Source organism: Haliotis asinina, chromosome 9, assembly GCF_037392515.1.
Source record: "Haliotis asinina isolate JCU_RB_2024 chromosome 9, JCU_Hal_asi_v2, whole genome shotgun sequence".
NCBI lineage: Eukaryota > Metazoa > Mollusca > Gastropoda > Lepetellida > Haliotidae > Haliotis > Haliotis asinina.
In genome coordinates this window covers 53,856,184-53,875,583 of record NC_090288.1, presented here as the reverse complement: position 1 = coordinate 53,875,583, position 19,400 = coordinate 53,856,184, and the positions used below count along the sequence as shown (strand labels likewise).

The window sequence follows — 19,400 nt, the reverse complement described above, 5'->3', positions numbered from 1 at the left end:
CTTTCAAAATCAGATTAATCAATCCTAAGATATGATCACTGTATTTTTCATGAAGATATATTTTTTTTTCGGTATGAAGCCATTATGGACGTATTTTGCTCTGACGAGTATATTACTTCGATAACAGTCACGTTTACAGTGAATCCATGACACTTTACAATCTATCTTTCCGTTTCATCCTTCATCATAATACTTTTTTGATGATCTTTCGTGATCTTCCTGGATAGTTTTCTAAAGAGATAGACAAAGATTGAAAATATTAAGACTGAAAAATCATCAAGTAAATTATATGGGCTAAAACAATATGGATTTATTCTATAATTTATGGATTTCCACTTCACTTCAAAGTCAGTTAAAGTGTGCACCAAACAGGACAGTGTTTACGTTTTTACAAAAATCTGATCTTACTTGTGAATCATTCCTAAATTTCAGTTTTCATTTTGAAGTGTTGTTTTGTTTCTAAACTATAACGATAAAAGATATCAAATAATAATATCTTAAAATAGTAAGGGTATTTTAGAAGCATTCCCAGAAATATCTGTGATGTATAACCGTAGTAAGTCCTGTGGACAAGATTTAGTGAAACGAATTGTCATCAAACAAATCCATATTACAGTCTTGTGCTCAATCTTGACATGCTACGAAAGCAAAAGAAAACAAAGAGACTACAGGAAAAGTGCCTAGAGTGACCTAAAACGTCATTTTCGAAGCAAAATATTGTACAGTTGTCGCATGTGTTTAGTGATGGATTTGCCTTTAGTTCATATGATGGCATCCTGTTCATTTGTATTATCAACTGATTATCTTCAAGTGGACTTTTCGCATATTCATTGGCTTTTAATAAAAGTGAGTATAGCCCTTGACTATTATAAGTTTTGTTGAAGTTAATTCTTGAAATATCTTCTCATTTCAATTGATTTATGTGGATTTTCCTTGAAAGTGCTGCTGAATTCTATTCTGACTGGAATGTTTTCCCAAACTGCATTCATCAAATTTTTTGCATGCGTAATAGCATCCCCATTTTCGGAACTGAGCTATTGATAAATATACATTGGACATTTCTCTTTATAAAATGACAAATGCATTGCGAATGCTATCTCACACGGGATTATTTCCGTTCCTCTCATGTAATTTTCTATGTACTTTCTAACTTCGGGTAAACTTTTCCAAATGATCCATTAATAATTCTTAAGTTGCTATGCAAAATATTTGCGTCACTTATTACATTTTAGAGGTACTGATAAGCATTTCGTTTTATGCGATTCTTCATTTTTTTTACTTTGGCTGAATAATTAACTTGCCCTTGCATGTGTTTGCAACTGTGAATACTTTCTTGGTGCGCGATTAGTAAACACATGTAGTAATAATCGTACGATTTAATAGACTCTGCTTTTAAAGATGCGTTTTCACGGTGAGGCTTGTAATAGCAACTTGTAGCATACGACTCAATTCAACTTAATTCAATTCTTTATTGTATGAAAGGCCATAGGCCCATATATAAAACGGGATAAGTTTTAACAATGAGATATATGATCAACTTTCTAACTAATGATTTTGTTCTTAACAAAAATGCATTGTAAATAAACAGGGTTACATTATTTTGCTTTACCGGTTCTTTGCAGAAAGGTAAGGAAGAAAATAGTTGACCATGGATTTCAGATAGAGAGAGTTGTGGCAGATACTTGTTTCTTAGATTTTCATACACAGGACAAATAAACAGAAAATGGATTAAGTCTTCAATAATGTAACAGAATGGACATTGTCTTTTGGACTTCTACATTGACAGATACCTTCCACAGTTAATTGATAAATCATTAAGGCCTAAATCTAAAACGTATATAAAAAAACAAAACATTGCGAAAATTTCTGTATCGAAGGTGAGCAAGATAATGTTCTGGCTCAAACAAAAGACTTAAATTGACGATATGAATAATATCTAGAACTTTCATTAATAGTTGAATGCAATTCCTGTTTAAACGAATATGAGATGTCCAGTATTCTTTCTAAGATAATCAAGATGTAGAAGCACACTGAAGGCTTTTTAGGTAAACGTTGTTCAGGCATATGAATCATTTTAAACCAATATTTTAATTAGCGACAATAAGATGATATGTACAGTGGGAACATCCCACATTCACCATAAACAATAGCATTTTTGTTGACAAACCAACATTTAGAAACTTTGTACAAGGAGGCATTATATTGAATGGTGTAATGCCCTTTAAAGCCCCATATTTCATATCCATGCAGTAACATCGTTGGTATCTGAGAGTAAAATAGTTTGAAGTAAAGAGTATGGAATAACACCGAGCAGAGGAACAAAAGAGTGAAGTTGTAAAAAAAGCTTTCTTTGCTCTCTTCGCCAGGAACGTATATCTTGTTGATTTTAAAGACCAGGTAAAGTACTGGACATAAGAATGACATCGTCAGCAAATAAAAGCATTAAAGGTTCAATTACATTATCTAAATATAACTCGTTAATGAAAAAAGCAAAAAGCAGAGGACTTAAACCGCATCATTGACGCAAGCCGACAGGACAGTCGAAAAAGTCATTTACGCCATTGCCACAGCGAACACATGATTTTACATCGGAGTACATCTATCTCATGATCCCATACATTTTACCCCTCAAAAACCTATTTTTTAAACATTTCCACATTCTACCTCTGTCTACACAATCAAATGCCTCTTTTTGAAATCTACAAAAGCAACATACAACTTCCACTTGCTACATATATGTACAGTACAACTCGTATCTCAGCAATATTCTCGAGTATGATTCTGTACGTGGAATCGTCGTGTGAATGAAGCTAGCAATAACGCCACTCTACATGTCTCAGTTGCTAAAGAAGAAGAAAGGGAAAGATAAAGCGGTGTTGGTCCGTTTATTCGTCGGTAAGGTCGATTTTTCAGTCGTGTCTGTGACATGATGTCAACATAAACAAAAGGGACGCCACTCTGGGCTGAACGCAGACCACTGCGGTTTCATTGGTTGAGACGTTGCGACAGAACTTAGGACAAATCATATGTTGGCTGCTTCTTGTTGTACTTGGTTTAAACGTTACGATTTGATTGACATCGCGTTGCAATTGTGCTGTATGTTACAAGTCGTTACTGCAAACCTCCACAGGAGAACGCATCTAGAAACTCATGTCCTGTTACTGTGGCTTATATTTGAGTGAGAAACACACTACGTATTACTGAAACGTCACAGCCGGTAACTTGTCAAGGTTTCTGCATCTCCAGAGAGAAATGCTGTCGTAGATACCAGGGATCCAAAGTGATCAGTGACCGACCTTGGTTGCGAAAGAAGCAATTTCTGTGGAGTAAAAACTGGCTGTTTCCATCAAAATAGGTAGGAAAACCAGATGAAATACTGTGTATAAGATCGGTGTGTTCATGTTACCCTGTCACCATACTGTGTCTGAGGTAATCGTTCATGTTAACCTGTCACTGTGCTGCATCTGAGGTCTGTGTTCATGTTAACGTGTCACTGTACTGTGTCTGAGCTCTGTGTTCCTGTTAACCTATCACTGTGCTGTGTTTGAGGTAAGCGTTCATGTTAACCTGTCACTGTGCTGCGTCTGAGGTCGATGTTCCTGTTAACCTGTCTTCATGGTGGTGAGGTCTGTGTTCACGATAACCTCCCACAGCGCTGTGTCTAAAGTCGGTGTTCCTCTTAACCTTCCACCGTTCTGTGTGCGAGGTCGGTGTTCATGTTAACCCGTTTTTATAGTGTGTCTTAGGTCGGTGTTCATGTTAACCTGACACTGTGCTGTGTCTGAGGTCGGTGTTCATGTTAACCTGTCAGTGTGTTCTGTCTGAGGTCTGTATTCATGTTAACGTGTCTGTATACATAACACTTACAACAGCGGTATAAGAGGTTGTTCACTTTGCAAAACGACACTAAGTCGTTTCAAGCACGACATCATGTCGGCAATATAATCACACCCGTTTGAGACAACAACCGTGACAGCGTCAGTTAGTGCTAGAAAGGAAGGTGATCGATTACGAGCATCACACTCAACTACGATGGTCGGTTCTCCTCCTTTATATGCTGCCTTGTCATCGAACAGCCTACCTACCATGGACAATAAACTTTACTACGACTAGTGGTGACACACGTTAAACGGGTGGTTTCCGACCCACCAAGATCCGTGTTAGAATATATCTTCATCAACACGGACTTTTTGTAAGTGCTGACGAACAGGATCTGGTGGTCAGGCCCGTAGACTTGACTCGTTTGAAGAATGCCATCGTATCCAATTTGTGTAGATCGATGAGACTGATGTCAGTCTAAGTACTAAATAAGAATAGGATATTGAAATAGTAATAAGTCCGGTAATAAAGAAAACACTAGGGTTTCAGCACAGTGATCCAATAACAACGTCTATGTCCAGCATTACTACTGATGTTTCTTCCACAGTAATGGGACATATCGTTATATAAGAGATGCTATTTGGAAATGGAGTCACAACTAATTTCAACTCACTCACTTGATCCATTTACATTTAAGTGTTTCCCTTTGGTTCATCACGACTAAATAGGATGTGCTGATGTTGTAACAAAGAGGAGACTGCCCTCGCTAACAAAATCAAAACCAATGAATAAATAAAGACAATTCCAATAAATGCGAGTGTATGTGCCTTATATTAAATTTAGTGGTATAAAATGTACGAAGCATTTGCCAATATCATCTGAGGGAAACCATTGTTTTGAAAGATAATTTCCAGGTGTTATTTCTCGTTATCAAAACGTTCCAGTGTACAGATATTGCAATGTCTGGGTAAGGTGGTAAGTGCTAGAGTAACTGAATAAAGGGGCTTTGTGGTAGACATGGGCGTTGTAATTAGCCTTCAGCCAGGTGCGGCCAGCAGCAGGGTTTTCCACCAACTCACACCAGTGGAACGGTCAGTCATACTATTTGAGAAGCTTTTTGCGCCACCGTCACTGCTGATGATAGAGTAGTTATTGACTTCAAAGTATTTCATTTCCCTGAACAAAGAGTATAGGCGATCGTATGTCTTCTGGGGTGTACATGTGTTATCAAGGATAGGTGTATGGCCATGCATACTTGTTTGAAATGGTTCACTTAAAAAGTTTGTAGTGACATCCATTGACGCTTAATACTTTGCCCTGTGGGAGGTATTGCTTTTAACGACACAGCAGATAACCACTTGATGCAAACCGAGTCTGCGGAATGATGGTTAAGTGTGTTTCCGTGTTCGTGATCGTGTGTGTGTGTGTGTGTGTGTGGAAGGTCAGTATGGGTTTAGAGTTGCATTCAACATTTGTAATCATATGTGTGTGCACATGTGTGTGTATAACGATTATTGTATGTTTGTGCATCCGCATACACACATAAACACACACACACAAACACACATAGAATTGTGTCTACATATGCATATGTGTATGCGTGTGCGTGCATGTATGTTTGTATTTTTAAGTTCACGTGTATATTCGTATAACATAATTATATACATATGATTGCGAGGTCGACGGTTGTTGTTTTGTAAGACCATATGACCCGAGTCTTATTTAGCATTTCTTTTCATATAGTTTCATTGTTTTGCAATGATATCCCCATTATCACAGCATAAGCTGAACTACTACTAATTATAAGCTACAACAATGGAGGCCGATTTCATTAACCTACTGAACACAAAACAATGTTCCACACGTGAAAGAAGATGAATATTCCAGCCATGCTAGCACAACAAAAACTCATAGGACACACGCGTGCTTACGTCATGGAATGTTTCATGTAGAAATATTAATTTCCGAAAACCTTTAAAAGAGACATGTCGTTTTCAGACTTCTTGGCTTCATGGTGTTGTAAGTCTAAAGCTTGAAACAAACCTTGAACAAAGGGAATACAGACAACCATATAAAGCAGGTGTAATGATTTTTAGTAAATTCCTTTGAAGTGGGCTCCAGTATTTAAATGTGTCAGATGTGGTGCTCAACAGGCTTATCATCGTCATCATTCTCAGTTACAGTCACTCGTCTCAGAATTATGTCTCGTCCCTCGATGTGAAGTTTGCATTATATTTACGAATAGACTCACGCATGAACAATCACACGCAGACAAATCAAACTGAGACATCGTATTCATGTCATGTGATGTTATTGTCTTGCTGATACAGCTATTAAAATGTATGCATCCATATCTGGTTCCGTCTGATGCTGGGGGCAGAGTGATCTATTGGGAAGATCCAGATAATCAGACGTCCAAGGCACAATTCAGCATGAACCTACCTCCACTCTGGAAATACCGGACTAACTGCAAACAGAATCCAATAGCGTGAATTACAGAACCTTCGTACCACGCTATCAGTATTGACAAAGTCATATATTGGACTCTGGAGAAATAATTATAAGAAATATCAAACTCTAGTTCTATTTGAAATTACGTCATGAATCCCACGGAGACGTCAAGTCAATGTTAGCATTTAATCTTGTAGGACTAATCGATCGTCGCGGCTTTTGATACTTAGATATGTCACACGCAACAAAATCACCTTCAATAGTGTCTTGAAATCAGAAACTTTAAACTAGATTGAAATTCTCCAAGTCAAAGTCTCATCTTAATGTAAGCCTCTACTGGGCAATTATGCCATGATATAATGAAATAACTGAGTGATAATAACTATGGGGCAGATGCTTTCATTTTCATAAAATGATTGTCATTACATTGATACTGGTAGAGTAGGTAGAATAAAGACAGTAAAATTATTGTCATATAACAGCTTACTGTCAATGGCATTGATTGGGTTACGTGTTGGGCAAAGAAATGTCACCTTGACTTACTGTGTCTGCTATGTAATTGTCAGTGTCATGTGACGGAGTTTGTAATGTTGGCTGATCGTAATGATCTTACTATTTACAAAGATGATAATGAACATAGATGATGTTTACATGAACGTACAGTGTGTAAAGTATCCAAAAGCATCCGTATCATGTAACGATACGTATAGCAATAATATCCTACTCGTAGATGCAAACATGGACAGAGATGGTCTGTTTGATTGGCATTTTAAGAGTTGGTGAGCACTACAAAAGACACACGATTGACAACGGTACAATACTCCATTCCGAAACGAAGCATCACCATATTTTACAAAGAAGCTGCTACCCATACAGAACCTTACTTTCTTACTACATACATAGACCATTGTCATAAACATAGCATCCTATACACACAGTATCTACTGATCATCAACATGAGTGTAACATTCAAAACGAAGATACAAATACCCACACATATCATGAACTTAGGTACGTCATCCAACACATAGATGCACACATCTGTAAAGATCATCATTAAAATTATATCATTCTACACGTAGATGCAAGTATCTACTGATCATCAAGATAAACGTCACATACTACACGTACATGTAGATGCAAGTATCTACTGATCATCAAGATAAACGTCACATACTACACGTACATGTAGATGCAAGTATCTACTGATCATCAACATAAACGTAACATACTACACGCACATGTAGATGCAAGTATCTACTGATCATCAACATAAACGTCACATACTACACGTACATGTAGATGCAAGTATCTACTGATCATCAACATAAACGTCACATACTACACGTACATGTAGATGCAAGTATCTACTGATCATCAAGATAAACGTCACATACTACACGTACATGTAGATGCAAGTATCTACTGATCATCAAGATAAACGTCACATACTACACGTACATGTAGATGCAAGTATCTACTGATCATCAAGACAAACGTCACATACTACACGTACATGTAGATGCAAGTATCTACTGATCATCAAGATAAACGTCACATACTACACGTACATGTAGATGCAAGTATCTACTGATCATCAAGATAAACGTCACATACTACACGTACATGTAGATGCAAGTATCTACTGATCATCAAGATAAACGTCACATACTACACGTACATGTAGATGCAAGTATCTACTAATCATCAAGATAAACGTCACATACTACACGTACATGTAGATGCAAGTATCTACTAATCATCAAGATAAACGTCACATACTACACGTACGTGTAGATGCAAGTATCTACTGATCATCAACATAAACGTCACATACTACACGTACGTGTAGATGCAAGTATCTACTGATCATCAACATAAACGTCACATACTACACGTACGTGTAGATGCAAGTATCTACTGATCATCAACATAAACGTCACATACTACACGTACGTGTAGATGCAAGTATCTACTGATCATCAACATAAACGTCACATACTACACGTACGTGTAGATGCAAGTATCTACTGATCATCAAGATAAACGTCACATACTACACGTACATGTAGATGCAAGTATCTCCTGATCATCAAGATAAACGTCACATACTACACGTACATGTAGATGCAAGTATCTACTGATCATCAAGATAAACGTCACATACTACACGTACATGTAGATGCAAGTATCTACTGATCATCAAGATAAACGTCACATACTACACGTACATGTAGATGCAAGTATCTACTGATCATCAACATAAACGTCACACACTACACGTACATGTAGATGCAAGTATCTACTGATCATCAACATAAACGTCACACACTACACGTACATGTAGATGCAAGTATCTACTGATCATCAACATAAACGTCACATACTACACGTACATGTAGATGCAAGTATCTACTGATCATCAACATAAACGTCACATACTACACGTACACGTAGATGCAAGTATCTACTGATCATCAACATAAACGTCACGTACTACACGTACATGTAGATGCAAGTATCTACTGATCATCAAGATAAACGTCACGTACTACACGTACATGTAGATGCAAGTATCTACTGATCATCAAGATAAACGTCACATACTACACGTACATGTAGATGCAAGTATCTACTGATCATCAACATAAACGTCACACACTACACGTACATGTAGATGCAAGTATCTACTGATCATCAACATAAACGTCACACACTACACGTACATGTAGATGCAAGTATCTACTGATCATCAACATAAACGTCACATACTACACGTACACGTAGATGCAAGTATCTACTGATCATCAACATAAACGTCACGTACTACACGTACACGTAGATGCAAGTATCTACTGATCATCAAGATAAACGTCACGTACTACACGTACATGTAGATGCAAGTATCTACTGATCATCAAGATAAACGTCACATACTACACGTACATGTAGATGCAAGTATCTACTGATCATCAAGATAAACGTCACATACTACACGTACATGTAGATGCAAGTATCTCCTGATCATCAAGATAAACGTAACATACTACACGTACATGTAGATGCAAGTATCTCCTGATCATCAAGATAAACGTCACATACTACACGTACATGTAGATGCAAGTATCTACTGATCATCAAGATAAACGTCACATACTACACGTACATGTAGATGCAAGTATCTACTGATCATCAACATAAACGTCACATACTACACGTACATGTAGATGCAAGTATCTACTGATCATCAAGATAAACGTCACATACTACACGTACATGTAGATGCAAGTATCTACTGATCATCAAGATAAACGTCACATACTACACGTACATGTAGATGCAAGTATCTACTGATCATCAAGATAAACGTCACATACTACACGTACATGTAGATGCAAGTATCTACTGATCATCAAGATAAACGTCACATACTACACGTACATGTAGATGCAAGTATCTCCTGATCATCAAGATAAACGTCACATACTACACGTACATGTAGATGCAAGTATCTACTGATCATCAACATAAACGTCACATACTACACGTACATGTAGATGCAAGTATCTACTGATCATCAAGATAAACGTCACATACTACACGTACATGTAGATGCAAGTATCTACTGATCATCAAGATAAACGTCACATACTACACGTACATGTAGATGCAAGTATCTACTGATCGTCAAGATAAACGTCACATACTACACGTACATGTAGATGCAAGTATCTACTGATCATCAAGATAAACGTCACATACTACACGTACATGTAGATGCAAGTATCTACTGATCATCAATATAAGCACAGCATCTTACACGTAGACACAAGTATCTACATGCATCATCAATAAACACACAACATCGTACGCAGATGCAAGTATCTACATACATCATCAATATAAGCAAAACATCCTACACGTCTATACGTGGATGCAAGTATCTATAAAGATCATCAATATAAGCAAAACATCCTACACGTCTATACGTGGGTGCAAGTATCTATAAAGATCATCAATATAAGCAAAACATCCCACACCTCTACACGTGGGTGCAAGTATCTACAAGGATCATTAGTATAGGAAAACATCCTACACCTCTACACGTGGGTGCAAGTATCTACAAAGATCATCAATATAAGCAAAACATCCTACGCGTTGATGCATGGGTCTACAGAGAACATAAACTTAGGTATAACACCCTACACGTTGATGCATGTATCTATAGACCATCAACATAGATTTTACATCCTACACGTAAATGCACGTTTCTGTAGAGATCGTCATACTAAACATGACATCCTTCAAGTAGATGCACATATATACAGATCAACATAAATGTAGCATACTACACGTTGTTGCAAGCACCTATAGAGATCATCAATATAAACAAAGCATCCTTCATGTATCCCTATCCTCTGCAACTCACTTCAATCAGTCAGTTGTTGGCAACCTATAGTTCATTTTTGATATTGTACTGTCCTCTGTAGATGCTTTGTTTTAGGTCTAATCACTAGTTTTACATTTTACTCTGTGATATTCAAGTTAGTCTTACTGTCCTTCGTTGACAGGTTTTTACAACGTATGTGCCATTAATTCATTTGCATTTTCATAATTAATCGTTCTCGTCACGATATGGCTGCAATATGGCCGATATGACGTTAAAAATTAACTCACTCACTCACTCACACACTCACTTCCATCAGAGTTGAAACTGTGTCCAACTTTTGAGCAATTCACATCAAGACTGAAGGCCTGTATATTCTCCATGCATCTCAGTGACATCTAAATCCAGTGAACACTTCCGCTGACTTTTATTTGTACATATTCCCCTTGTAGCGCCTTGCGCAGGAGTATTTGTCTGGATTGCGTGCATTTTACAAATGGACACGGCTTCCGTAAACGTAGATGTGGTGTACGTATATGTACGTATAATATACTATGGTGTACGTACAAAGTACGTAGAAGTAAGTATGCTGTACATAAATGTATGTATAGTCTATGTAGATGGAAGTACGTAGATGTACGTATAATATACGATGGTGTACGTACAAAGTACGTAGAAGTAAGTATGCTGTACATAAATGTATGTATAGTCTATGTAGATGGAAGTACGTAGATGTACGTATAATATACGATGGTGTACGTACAAAGTACGTAGAAGTAAGTATGCTGTACATAAATGTATGTATAGTCTATGTAGATGGAAGTACGTAGATGTACGTATAATATACGATGGTGTACGTACAAAGTACGTAGAAGTAAGTATGCTGTACATAAATGTATGTATAGTCTATGTAGATGGAAGTACGTATCTGTACGTATAATATACGATGGTGTACGTACAAAGTACGTAGAAGTAAGTATGCTGTACATAAATGTATGTATAGTCTATGTAGATGGAAGTACGTATATGTACGTATAATATACGATGGTGTACGTACAAAGTACGTAGAAGTAGGTATGCTGTACATAAATGTATGTATAGTCTATGTAGATGGAAGTACGTAGATGTACGTATAACATACGATGGTGTACGTACAAAGTACGTAGAAGTAAGTATGCTGTACATAAATGTATGTATAGTCTATGTAGATGGAAGTACGTAGATGTACGTATAATATACGATGGTGTACGTACAAAGTACGTAGAAGTAAGTATGCTGTACATAAATGTATTTATAGTCTATGTAGATGGAAGTACGTATATGTACGTATAACATACGATGGTGTACGTACAAAGTACGTAGAAGTAAGTATGCTGTACATAAATGTATGTATAGTCTATGTAGATGGAAGTACGTAGATGTACGTATAACATACGATGGTGTACGTACAAAGTACGTAGAAGTAAGTATGCTGTACATAAATGTATGTATAGTCTATGTAGATGGAAGTACGTATATGTACGTATAATATACTATGGTGTACGTACAAAGTACGTAGAAGTAAGTATGCTGTACATAAATGTATGTATAGTCTATGTAGATGGAAGTACGTATCTGTACGTATAATATACGATGGTGTACGTACAAAGTACGTAGAAGTAAGTATGCTGTACATAAATGTATGTATAGTCTATGTAGATGGAAGTACGTATCTGTACGTATAATATGCTATGGTGTACGTACAAAGTACGTAGAAGTAAGTATGCTGTACATAAATGTATGTATAGTCTATGTAGATGGAAGTACGTAGATGTACGTATAATATACGATGGTGTACGTACAAAGTACGTAGAAGTAAGTATGCTGTACATAAATGTATGTATAGTCTATGTAGATGGAAGTACGTAGATGTACGTATGATGTCGGTATAATGAATGTATGTGTGATGTACGCAGGTATAAACGTACCTTACATAGTCGTAAGCAAGGTCTATGTAGTTCAAAGTGCTATCTACGTAGATGTGAATAGTAACATCAACGTTGATGTCCTTAGTGGTATTTATCTAGTTGATAGTGTAAGATCAACCAATTCTTGTCTACGTCAATAAAATATCATCTACACGGATGATGTCAATTTTGAATACCCGACTAATGCGCTTCCATGCAGAGTGACATTACGACAGAGAAGTACCGAACAGCCTAAAGCGTTTTGTAAATGAGTGATACGACTATATCGCTGCCAGCAGAACCATTGATATTTTTCATGTCATTATTGCGCCACCGAGATCCCAGTTTATTTCCATTCGAATGTTTCCAGCACTATATCAAAGGTATCAATGCCCCAAGGATCATAATCTAAATGTAGCACATTTCGGCGTTGGTAACTAATTTGGACTTTGTGTGAAAGAGGCCTCTGTAAATGGGTATCTGCTGTGACAAGATAACAGTGCGTCTGTTAACCGTTTAGCAGCTTAGGTGGCATCCTGCTTAGGGAGTTGAGCATGTGCATATACAGTGAAACATTGTTAAGAATTCTTTAGGGTGTGAATTTGGCATGTCATATAAATGCAAATTATTCCTGAAACATTTTCATAGTTACAATTTCAGTCCATAACAAGATTTATCGAAGCTTCTATTATGCACCTCTCTATGTTGTGCAGAAGACCACAGACACACTCCACTACGTTTAACTAACACGGAGCCCTTATAAACAGATTGGCGCCACTGAATGGACATCATCGAAAACAGTCGTTGTTGAATTGTTTAATAATTCATCATGTCCCCGTCTGTTTCTGTGAAAATTTTTGCCTCAAGTAATGGATTGTCGTTTCAAGATTTCCTTTCATTCTTTCTGGAAACGATTATGTAGTTTAATGCAGATACATAAGCAACTTCCCATTATTTATTCATGGCGGAAGGACAAGAACGTGGAATCTTGAGAGACGTCTAGTAGCTGGATGGTGCTGAGCACACGGCTGACGTATCTTCGATATGTTTCGTCTGGTTACAAAGGAGGGATTCAGGCAAACATGGTTTATTTTGGACTTGACGGCACACCTACCCAGACGTTTGATCTATGAAAGAACTAGTTGATGATATGCGATCGATGTGCATAAACACACAATCTATATTACATAGAGCTTGGGTCACGAATCAGTGGAAGATAAGACTCGTCTGTATTTGGCAGCTTGACCTTAGTGAATCACATATGAAACATGTGGTCTCAACTTTGTTCAAAATTGGCTCTCTTCACCCAACACAAAATGGGTACTCGGTTGGATAAAGTCACGTGACTATAATCTTCTAACAGGCAGCTTGGAATATCCGGGGTAATAATATTCAGATTCTGATTACAGAGTCCAGAGAGAAACTATGTATACTAGACGCTACAGAAATGAACTATTATTATTGTACATGTATAGAGACGGATGTATGAGTGAGTGGGCGTGTTCCGTGACCAGAGGTGACTTACCAAGGGTATTGGCAATCCTAGAATTCATTTTACTTAATTAGCAGATTAATGTCGGCGATTTGGTCAGGATTTCGCAGAAAAATGTACGTGTATGGGTACTGGAACCAGTGAACTACAAAGAATTCCCACTAATTTTGTATCTCACCTCCCCAGTCGAATAAACAACAGATAAACTTGACGGTAACAGCCTGTGATGTCCGTATGCATCAGCAACGGGAAATGGGACAGGGATTTCGATTTCCACCAGAAACTGTTTGTGTTTGTGGTCGGAAGTATCACGATGGACGTATCCGGTTGGCCGACACTTGCATTGACGTGCGACAATATAGAGGCCACTAAGAATACACATGCTATACAAGCTATATATTGACATGGTTATTTCAAATATAATATGATTACTAAACTACATAATGATTTATGAACACAAATGGCATTATGCCCGTGTGCATTGATTTCAATTGTACCCTCAAGTCAACAAAATATCGAAGGCCAAGGATAGGTTAATTATATCAGAGCGTGGTCTAATACATTTGTCACAGGTCCACCCAGCTTGTTATGTAAGAGGCCGAGTTCCAAAACAATAAGAAGGAGAATGTATTTCAGAATCTGACAAGAATGAACCTCAGTTTAAGGTATCATGGTTTAAAAAGCCTTAATTTAGATGCGTCAGTACTTGATTTATGTTACAGTGTATAGTGAATACATGTTTGGAATGTATGGTAATGTATAAAGAATGAATATTTGGAAGAGTGTATCACCTATGTTTGTTAGAATAATAATACCAAAATGTTCCATAGAATGCACACAAAAAAGGAATACCTTGTAGAATATATATTAAATAGGTAGTGATCATGCATAAAAAGTATTTGTTTGGCAGTATGTATCGAGAAATAATGGTTTGTTGGAAGATTATGTAATGCATCTCAGCTAGAATGATAAAAAATCACCTTAAATTAACACTGGAGTACCGCTACACGTGTACCTCCACACACGCTAAAGACGTGGTTTAAATCTTCTTTCACACATGCAAGACAGTGTGCGTGAGTGGGTCTGGGTCTAACCCTCTTTTAGCAATATTCCAGCAATATAACACGACGTGGACAGGAAGAAATGGGCTTCATACATTGTATCCTTGTGGGGAATCGAACATGGGGTTTCGGCGTGATGAGAGAGTGCTTTAACCACTAGGCTACATAACCGCCGTTTATGTAACACAAAAGGGATTTTCATATTGCAATATCAAAAATATTGCAAATGGATATGGCACTGAGCGCCCGGGAGGCGGAGGTAGGCCCAGAAAATTGACTGTCGCTGTCAGGAGGTGGCTTGGTATTCTTGTTTCTTAAAACAAACGAAGAAGTTTAGAAAACTTTAGGCTAGATATGATTGATAGAGGAACTGAGGCTGTCTGTAAGGAGACAATTAGAACTGAGCTGCATGCAATGGGCTAGCAGGAGAGTTGAGGAATTCCATCGCCGATCATTAATCCTCAACAATAGGAGTGAAGGTTGAACTGGTGCTTACAGCTTAGAAATCTTAACTGTGACAATGTGATTTTCTCAGATGAAAGTGCTGCGTGGTTGTTTCCTAATGCACTGACATTTGTATTCTTGTACCAGCGCCCAAAGTACAGTGCGAAATTTAACGTGTGGGTGGCATATCTGTGTTAGGGGCAACGCCCTTCTATGTATTTGAAGGGAGTATGAACAGAGAGCGGTACACAGATATTCTCGAGGGTTTTGTACTGCTTACCCATCTGCTTACGTCTTCTCTAGAAAATCGTGGATTTTTCCAGCAGGACAGCGACCCAAAACATCGTTCAAAGCATTCACAGACCTGGTTTCGGACCTACAATATGGCAATATTAGATTGGTAACCTATAGCCCTGAACTAAATCCACTAGTAAAATGTTTGGGGACTTACGAAGAAAAGAAAAATCTGACAAGTATTGCTGAAATGAATGAATCGGTGCTCCGATATTGGGACAGCATGGACCACGACTTCTCTTTGACCTCTTTGATCAGTAGTATGCCCCTGCTCATGGTGACGTGAAATAATAACTGTTCACTAGTCTTTGAATCTGGAGTTATGTTCTGCTAATATTGGCATTTACTACGCGAGTAATTACTGACAAAAATCTTTAAATTCTCAATAATTTCTGGTCATACCATATTTTAAGTCGTTGCCCTCAAGGATCTGCAACGTTACGTGCACATTGTAATAAACAGAGCGGACAGGAACCTCACATCCTAGGCTTACTGAGCAAAATATTATAGTTAAAAATAGAATAAGTCTTGTCTTTTTCCAAGGCTGGGATTGTGCCCTCAAACGTCTGTTTACTTCTTCATCCATGTTTAGTAAACACCATAAGGCGCGGGTTCAGCTAAAGATAGGAATGATATATGTCACTCGTGTCTGTTTAAGTGACCCGAGGGGTCCTTGTGCGCCGCGCTCTTCTTCCTTGACCCAGTCTGACCTCTTGCTCCCCCTTTCCTCTATTTTCAGCTCCCCCTGTAGAAGGCGCTTTGTGTACCTACAAGACCGCCGAGGCATCGACAGGTGACATCTTCCTATCACGCACGCTAATCACGCCGGCATTGTTTTAAATAGTTTAAGTTCATGTTATTAGGTGATCGCTGTACAAAGGTTTATTTACACAAACATTCTTAAACGGCGACCCACGGGAGACATATAATTAGTTCCTTGAACTCTTTGGGGAAATAATGCATTACATGTTTCTTTCCGACAGCAAGGCCATTCATAAAACAACAAGTTTAACACATACATTCTATGGAAAACATGTTTGCGTTACCTTGTGGTAGGTGCACTAGGTTGGCCTTGACGTTGTCCAAGTAAGTTCTGAATGAGAATGAGTTAAATATTCTCACTGTGAATATACATGCGGGAAGTTAAAGAATCTGCAATTACTCTATTCTAGGCCATATGATCAGAAATTAAAATAATTGCCTGCGTGATTGCCATATAACTTGGAATCTTATCGAGAGGTGTTATAAAAGGTCACTCTCTGGGACACCATTAAAAGGAACCGTAAAGTTAAATTGTCTTTATCTAAAAAGCTGACTGAAGGACCTTCCAGTGAAAGACGCATTGATTGGTCGCGTGCAAATATATCTCTTCTACTGAATCAGGGATGGTCATTCAGACAGATGTGTTTAAAAATGTATTTACTAAATATAATTAAGAATATAATGAAAATGGGTTCCATAACAGACAGAATGGGCTAATTGTAATTCACCGTGTAGGCATAAATGTCATCTGATGACTCATAATCATACGGCTAAGCTGATGATATGTGCAACCACGGTTTGTGTTTCTCGCTTGTATCACTGCCGCGGTGTGAAAGTGAGTTTAAGTCCGCTTTGAACAGTATTTCTGTCAGCTGAAGATTTGAGAGGGAACCATGAGAAGTGCTAATCATGTACTATCACGGGATCAATAAATTGGTAGCTTCATTCTTTCTGGTGTTGTATAAACTTTGCAAATATCTGTGCTTACAAACTACGGAATATCACGAGACAGTCATGCATGTATTGAAAGAAATCATATAATCTGGATAATGGAAGGAAAATATCCGTACGCGACAACCAGTTCGAAGGATAGAGGGTTACCCGTTTAGCAAAGTTAAAGAACTGTTGGCTGTATAAAGAAATGTTATCCATATGGTCACTGAGACCAGGTGTATATATCAACTTGCAACAACACATGACATTACTGATCCTTCTGATCATAAAAACAGAAATAGTTCAAGATTCATTTTATAACTTTGTATTCCATTTTCCAGTTGCAGGACAAAACCACTCAGCGATACAGAATTCAACATGCCTGACGAATAACCCGGAAACCCGTGACTAACAGCATGAAACAGACTGTTTTACAGCCACACATTTATCACACTGGTTGAGCCGACGTTAATATTACTCACTAACCGTTATGTTTGGTTATTAGTTTGTCATGCCAATAATTCATTCAGCTGTTTTGTTAAACAAATTAGGGTGATGGTTAAGCTGTATTTCACCCATGAGACTCACGACGAACTTATACAATGTCTGCTTCCAGGCATGAAGCATCTGCTTCGACAGGCCTGGGCGAAAGTTTTCTCGCCTAACGGCGTTCGTTGTATTGATCTATGAGAGAAGGCCAGAGAAGCTCGCGACACTCTCATACTAGAGGGAGTCACATATCTTCCAAGCACGCACGTTGAGTCCACCATGGGCACCTTGTGTTTCTCTACACCTGTACCGTGAAAGGGACACTGCTTCAGTGGAAAGCAGGACATTCGCACAAAAGGCATGAAGCTGTTACCACTTGGTCCTCCGTGGAACTTGGAATTCTTAAGCGTTTTTCTCATATTTTTGGCAATGTTCTGGCCGTCTCACGGCACCGGAGTGTTAATTGAAGAAGATACTCGGAAAATAATAACTGAAGGAGATGTAATTTTTGGTGGTTTGTTCCCAATGCATGAGAAGGGACAACAAGGGCAGAGTTGTGGTAGTTTAAAGAAGGAGAAAGGAATCCAGAGGTTGGAAGCCATGCTGTATGCTATAGACAGAATAAATAACGATGATGAACTTCTTCCGGGCTTGGACATCGGACTGCACATTCTCGACACCTGTAGTTTTGACACCTATGCTTTGGAACAGTGCATGGATTTTATAAAAGCGCAGTTATCTACAATAGACCAGGAGGATTATAAGTGTGCCGATGGAAAGCCCCCTAAAATCAGACCCTTGCATCCAGTTGCAGGTGTAATTGGCGCTGCCTCAAGTCCCGTGTCCATCATGGTAGCGAATATACTGCGGCTGTTTAAGGTGAGTGCTTGAACAGGTAGAGATCGGCAAGGGTTCTCATATTCATCACCCAAGTAGCAAGATATTCTGCAGATTTGTCGATATTATCCACCAAAGCCGTAGGCAGAATTAACTTTAAGTATTATTACACGTGTGGAAAATAAGTCACATATTCAATTCAATATCAATTTCAAATGGTCCCTTTCGGCTAGACTGTTTACTTCACCAAATCGCCATGCATATGACGTCATATGTGTGTTTTATATGTTAAATGTATATTACATTTACATGTCCTGTCATCCTATCTTGCTGCCAAATTATGTTTCAAAATTGATGTTTTGAAAAATACATTTCAACATATTTTGTCTCGTGTCATGTATCTCCTGGGACTGCACCTAGCTCTCACTACACCTGAAGTGTCGTTGAGCGACGAATAACCTTGTGTAAATAAAGGAGTTAGGAGT

At 38.0% G+C, this 19,400-nt stretch overlaps 1 protein-coding gene across 1 annotated transcript; it reads left to right on the top strand.

The window, feature by feature from the left end:
• Positions 1–18,507: 18,507 nt before the first annotated feature.
• LOC137297328 (metabotropic glutamate receptor 8-like) lies at positions 18,508–18,969 on the top strand. Its single transcript, XM_067829339.1, has one exon. The coding sequence runs from the start codon at positions 18,508–18,510 to the stop codon at positions 18,967–18,969; it is 462 nt and encodes a 153-aa protein (XP_067685440.1).
• The last annotated feature ends 431 nt before the right edge of the window (positions 18,970–19,400 follow it).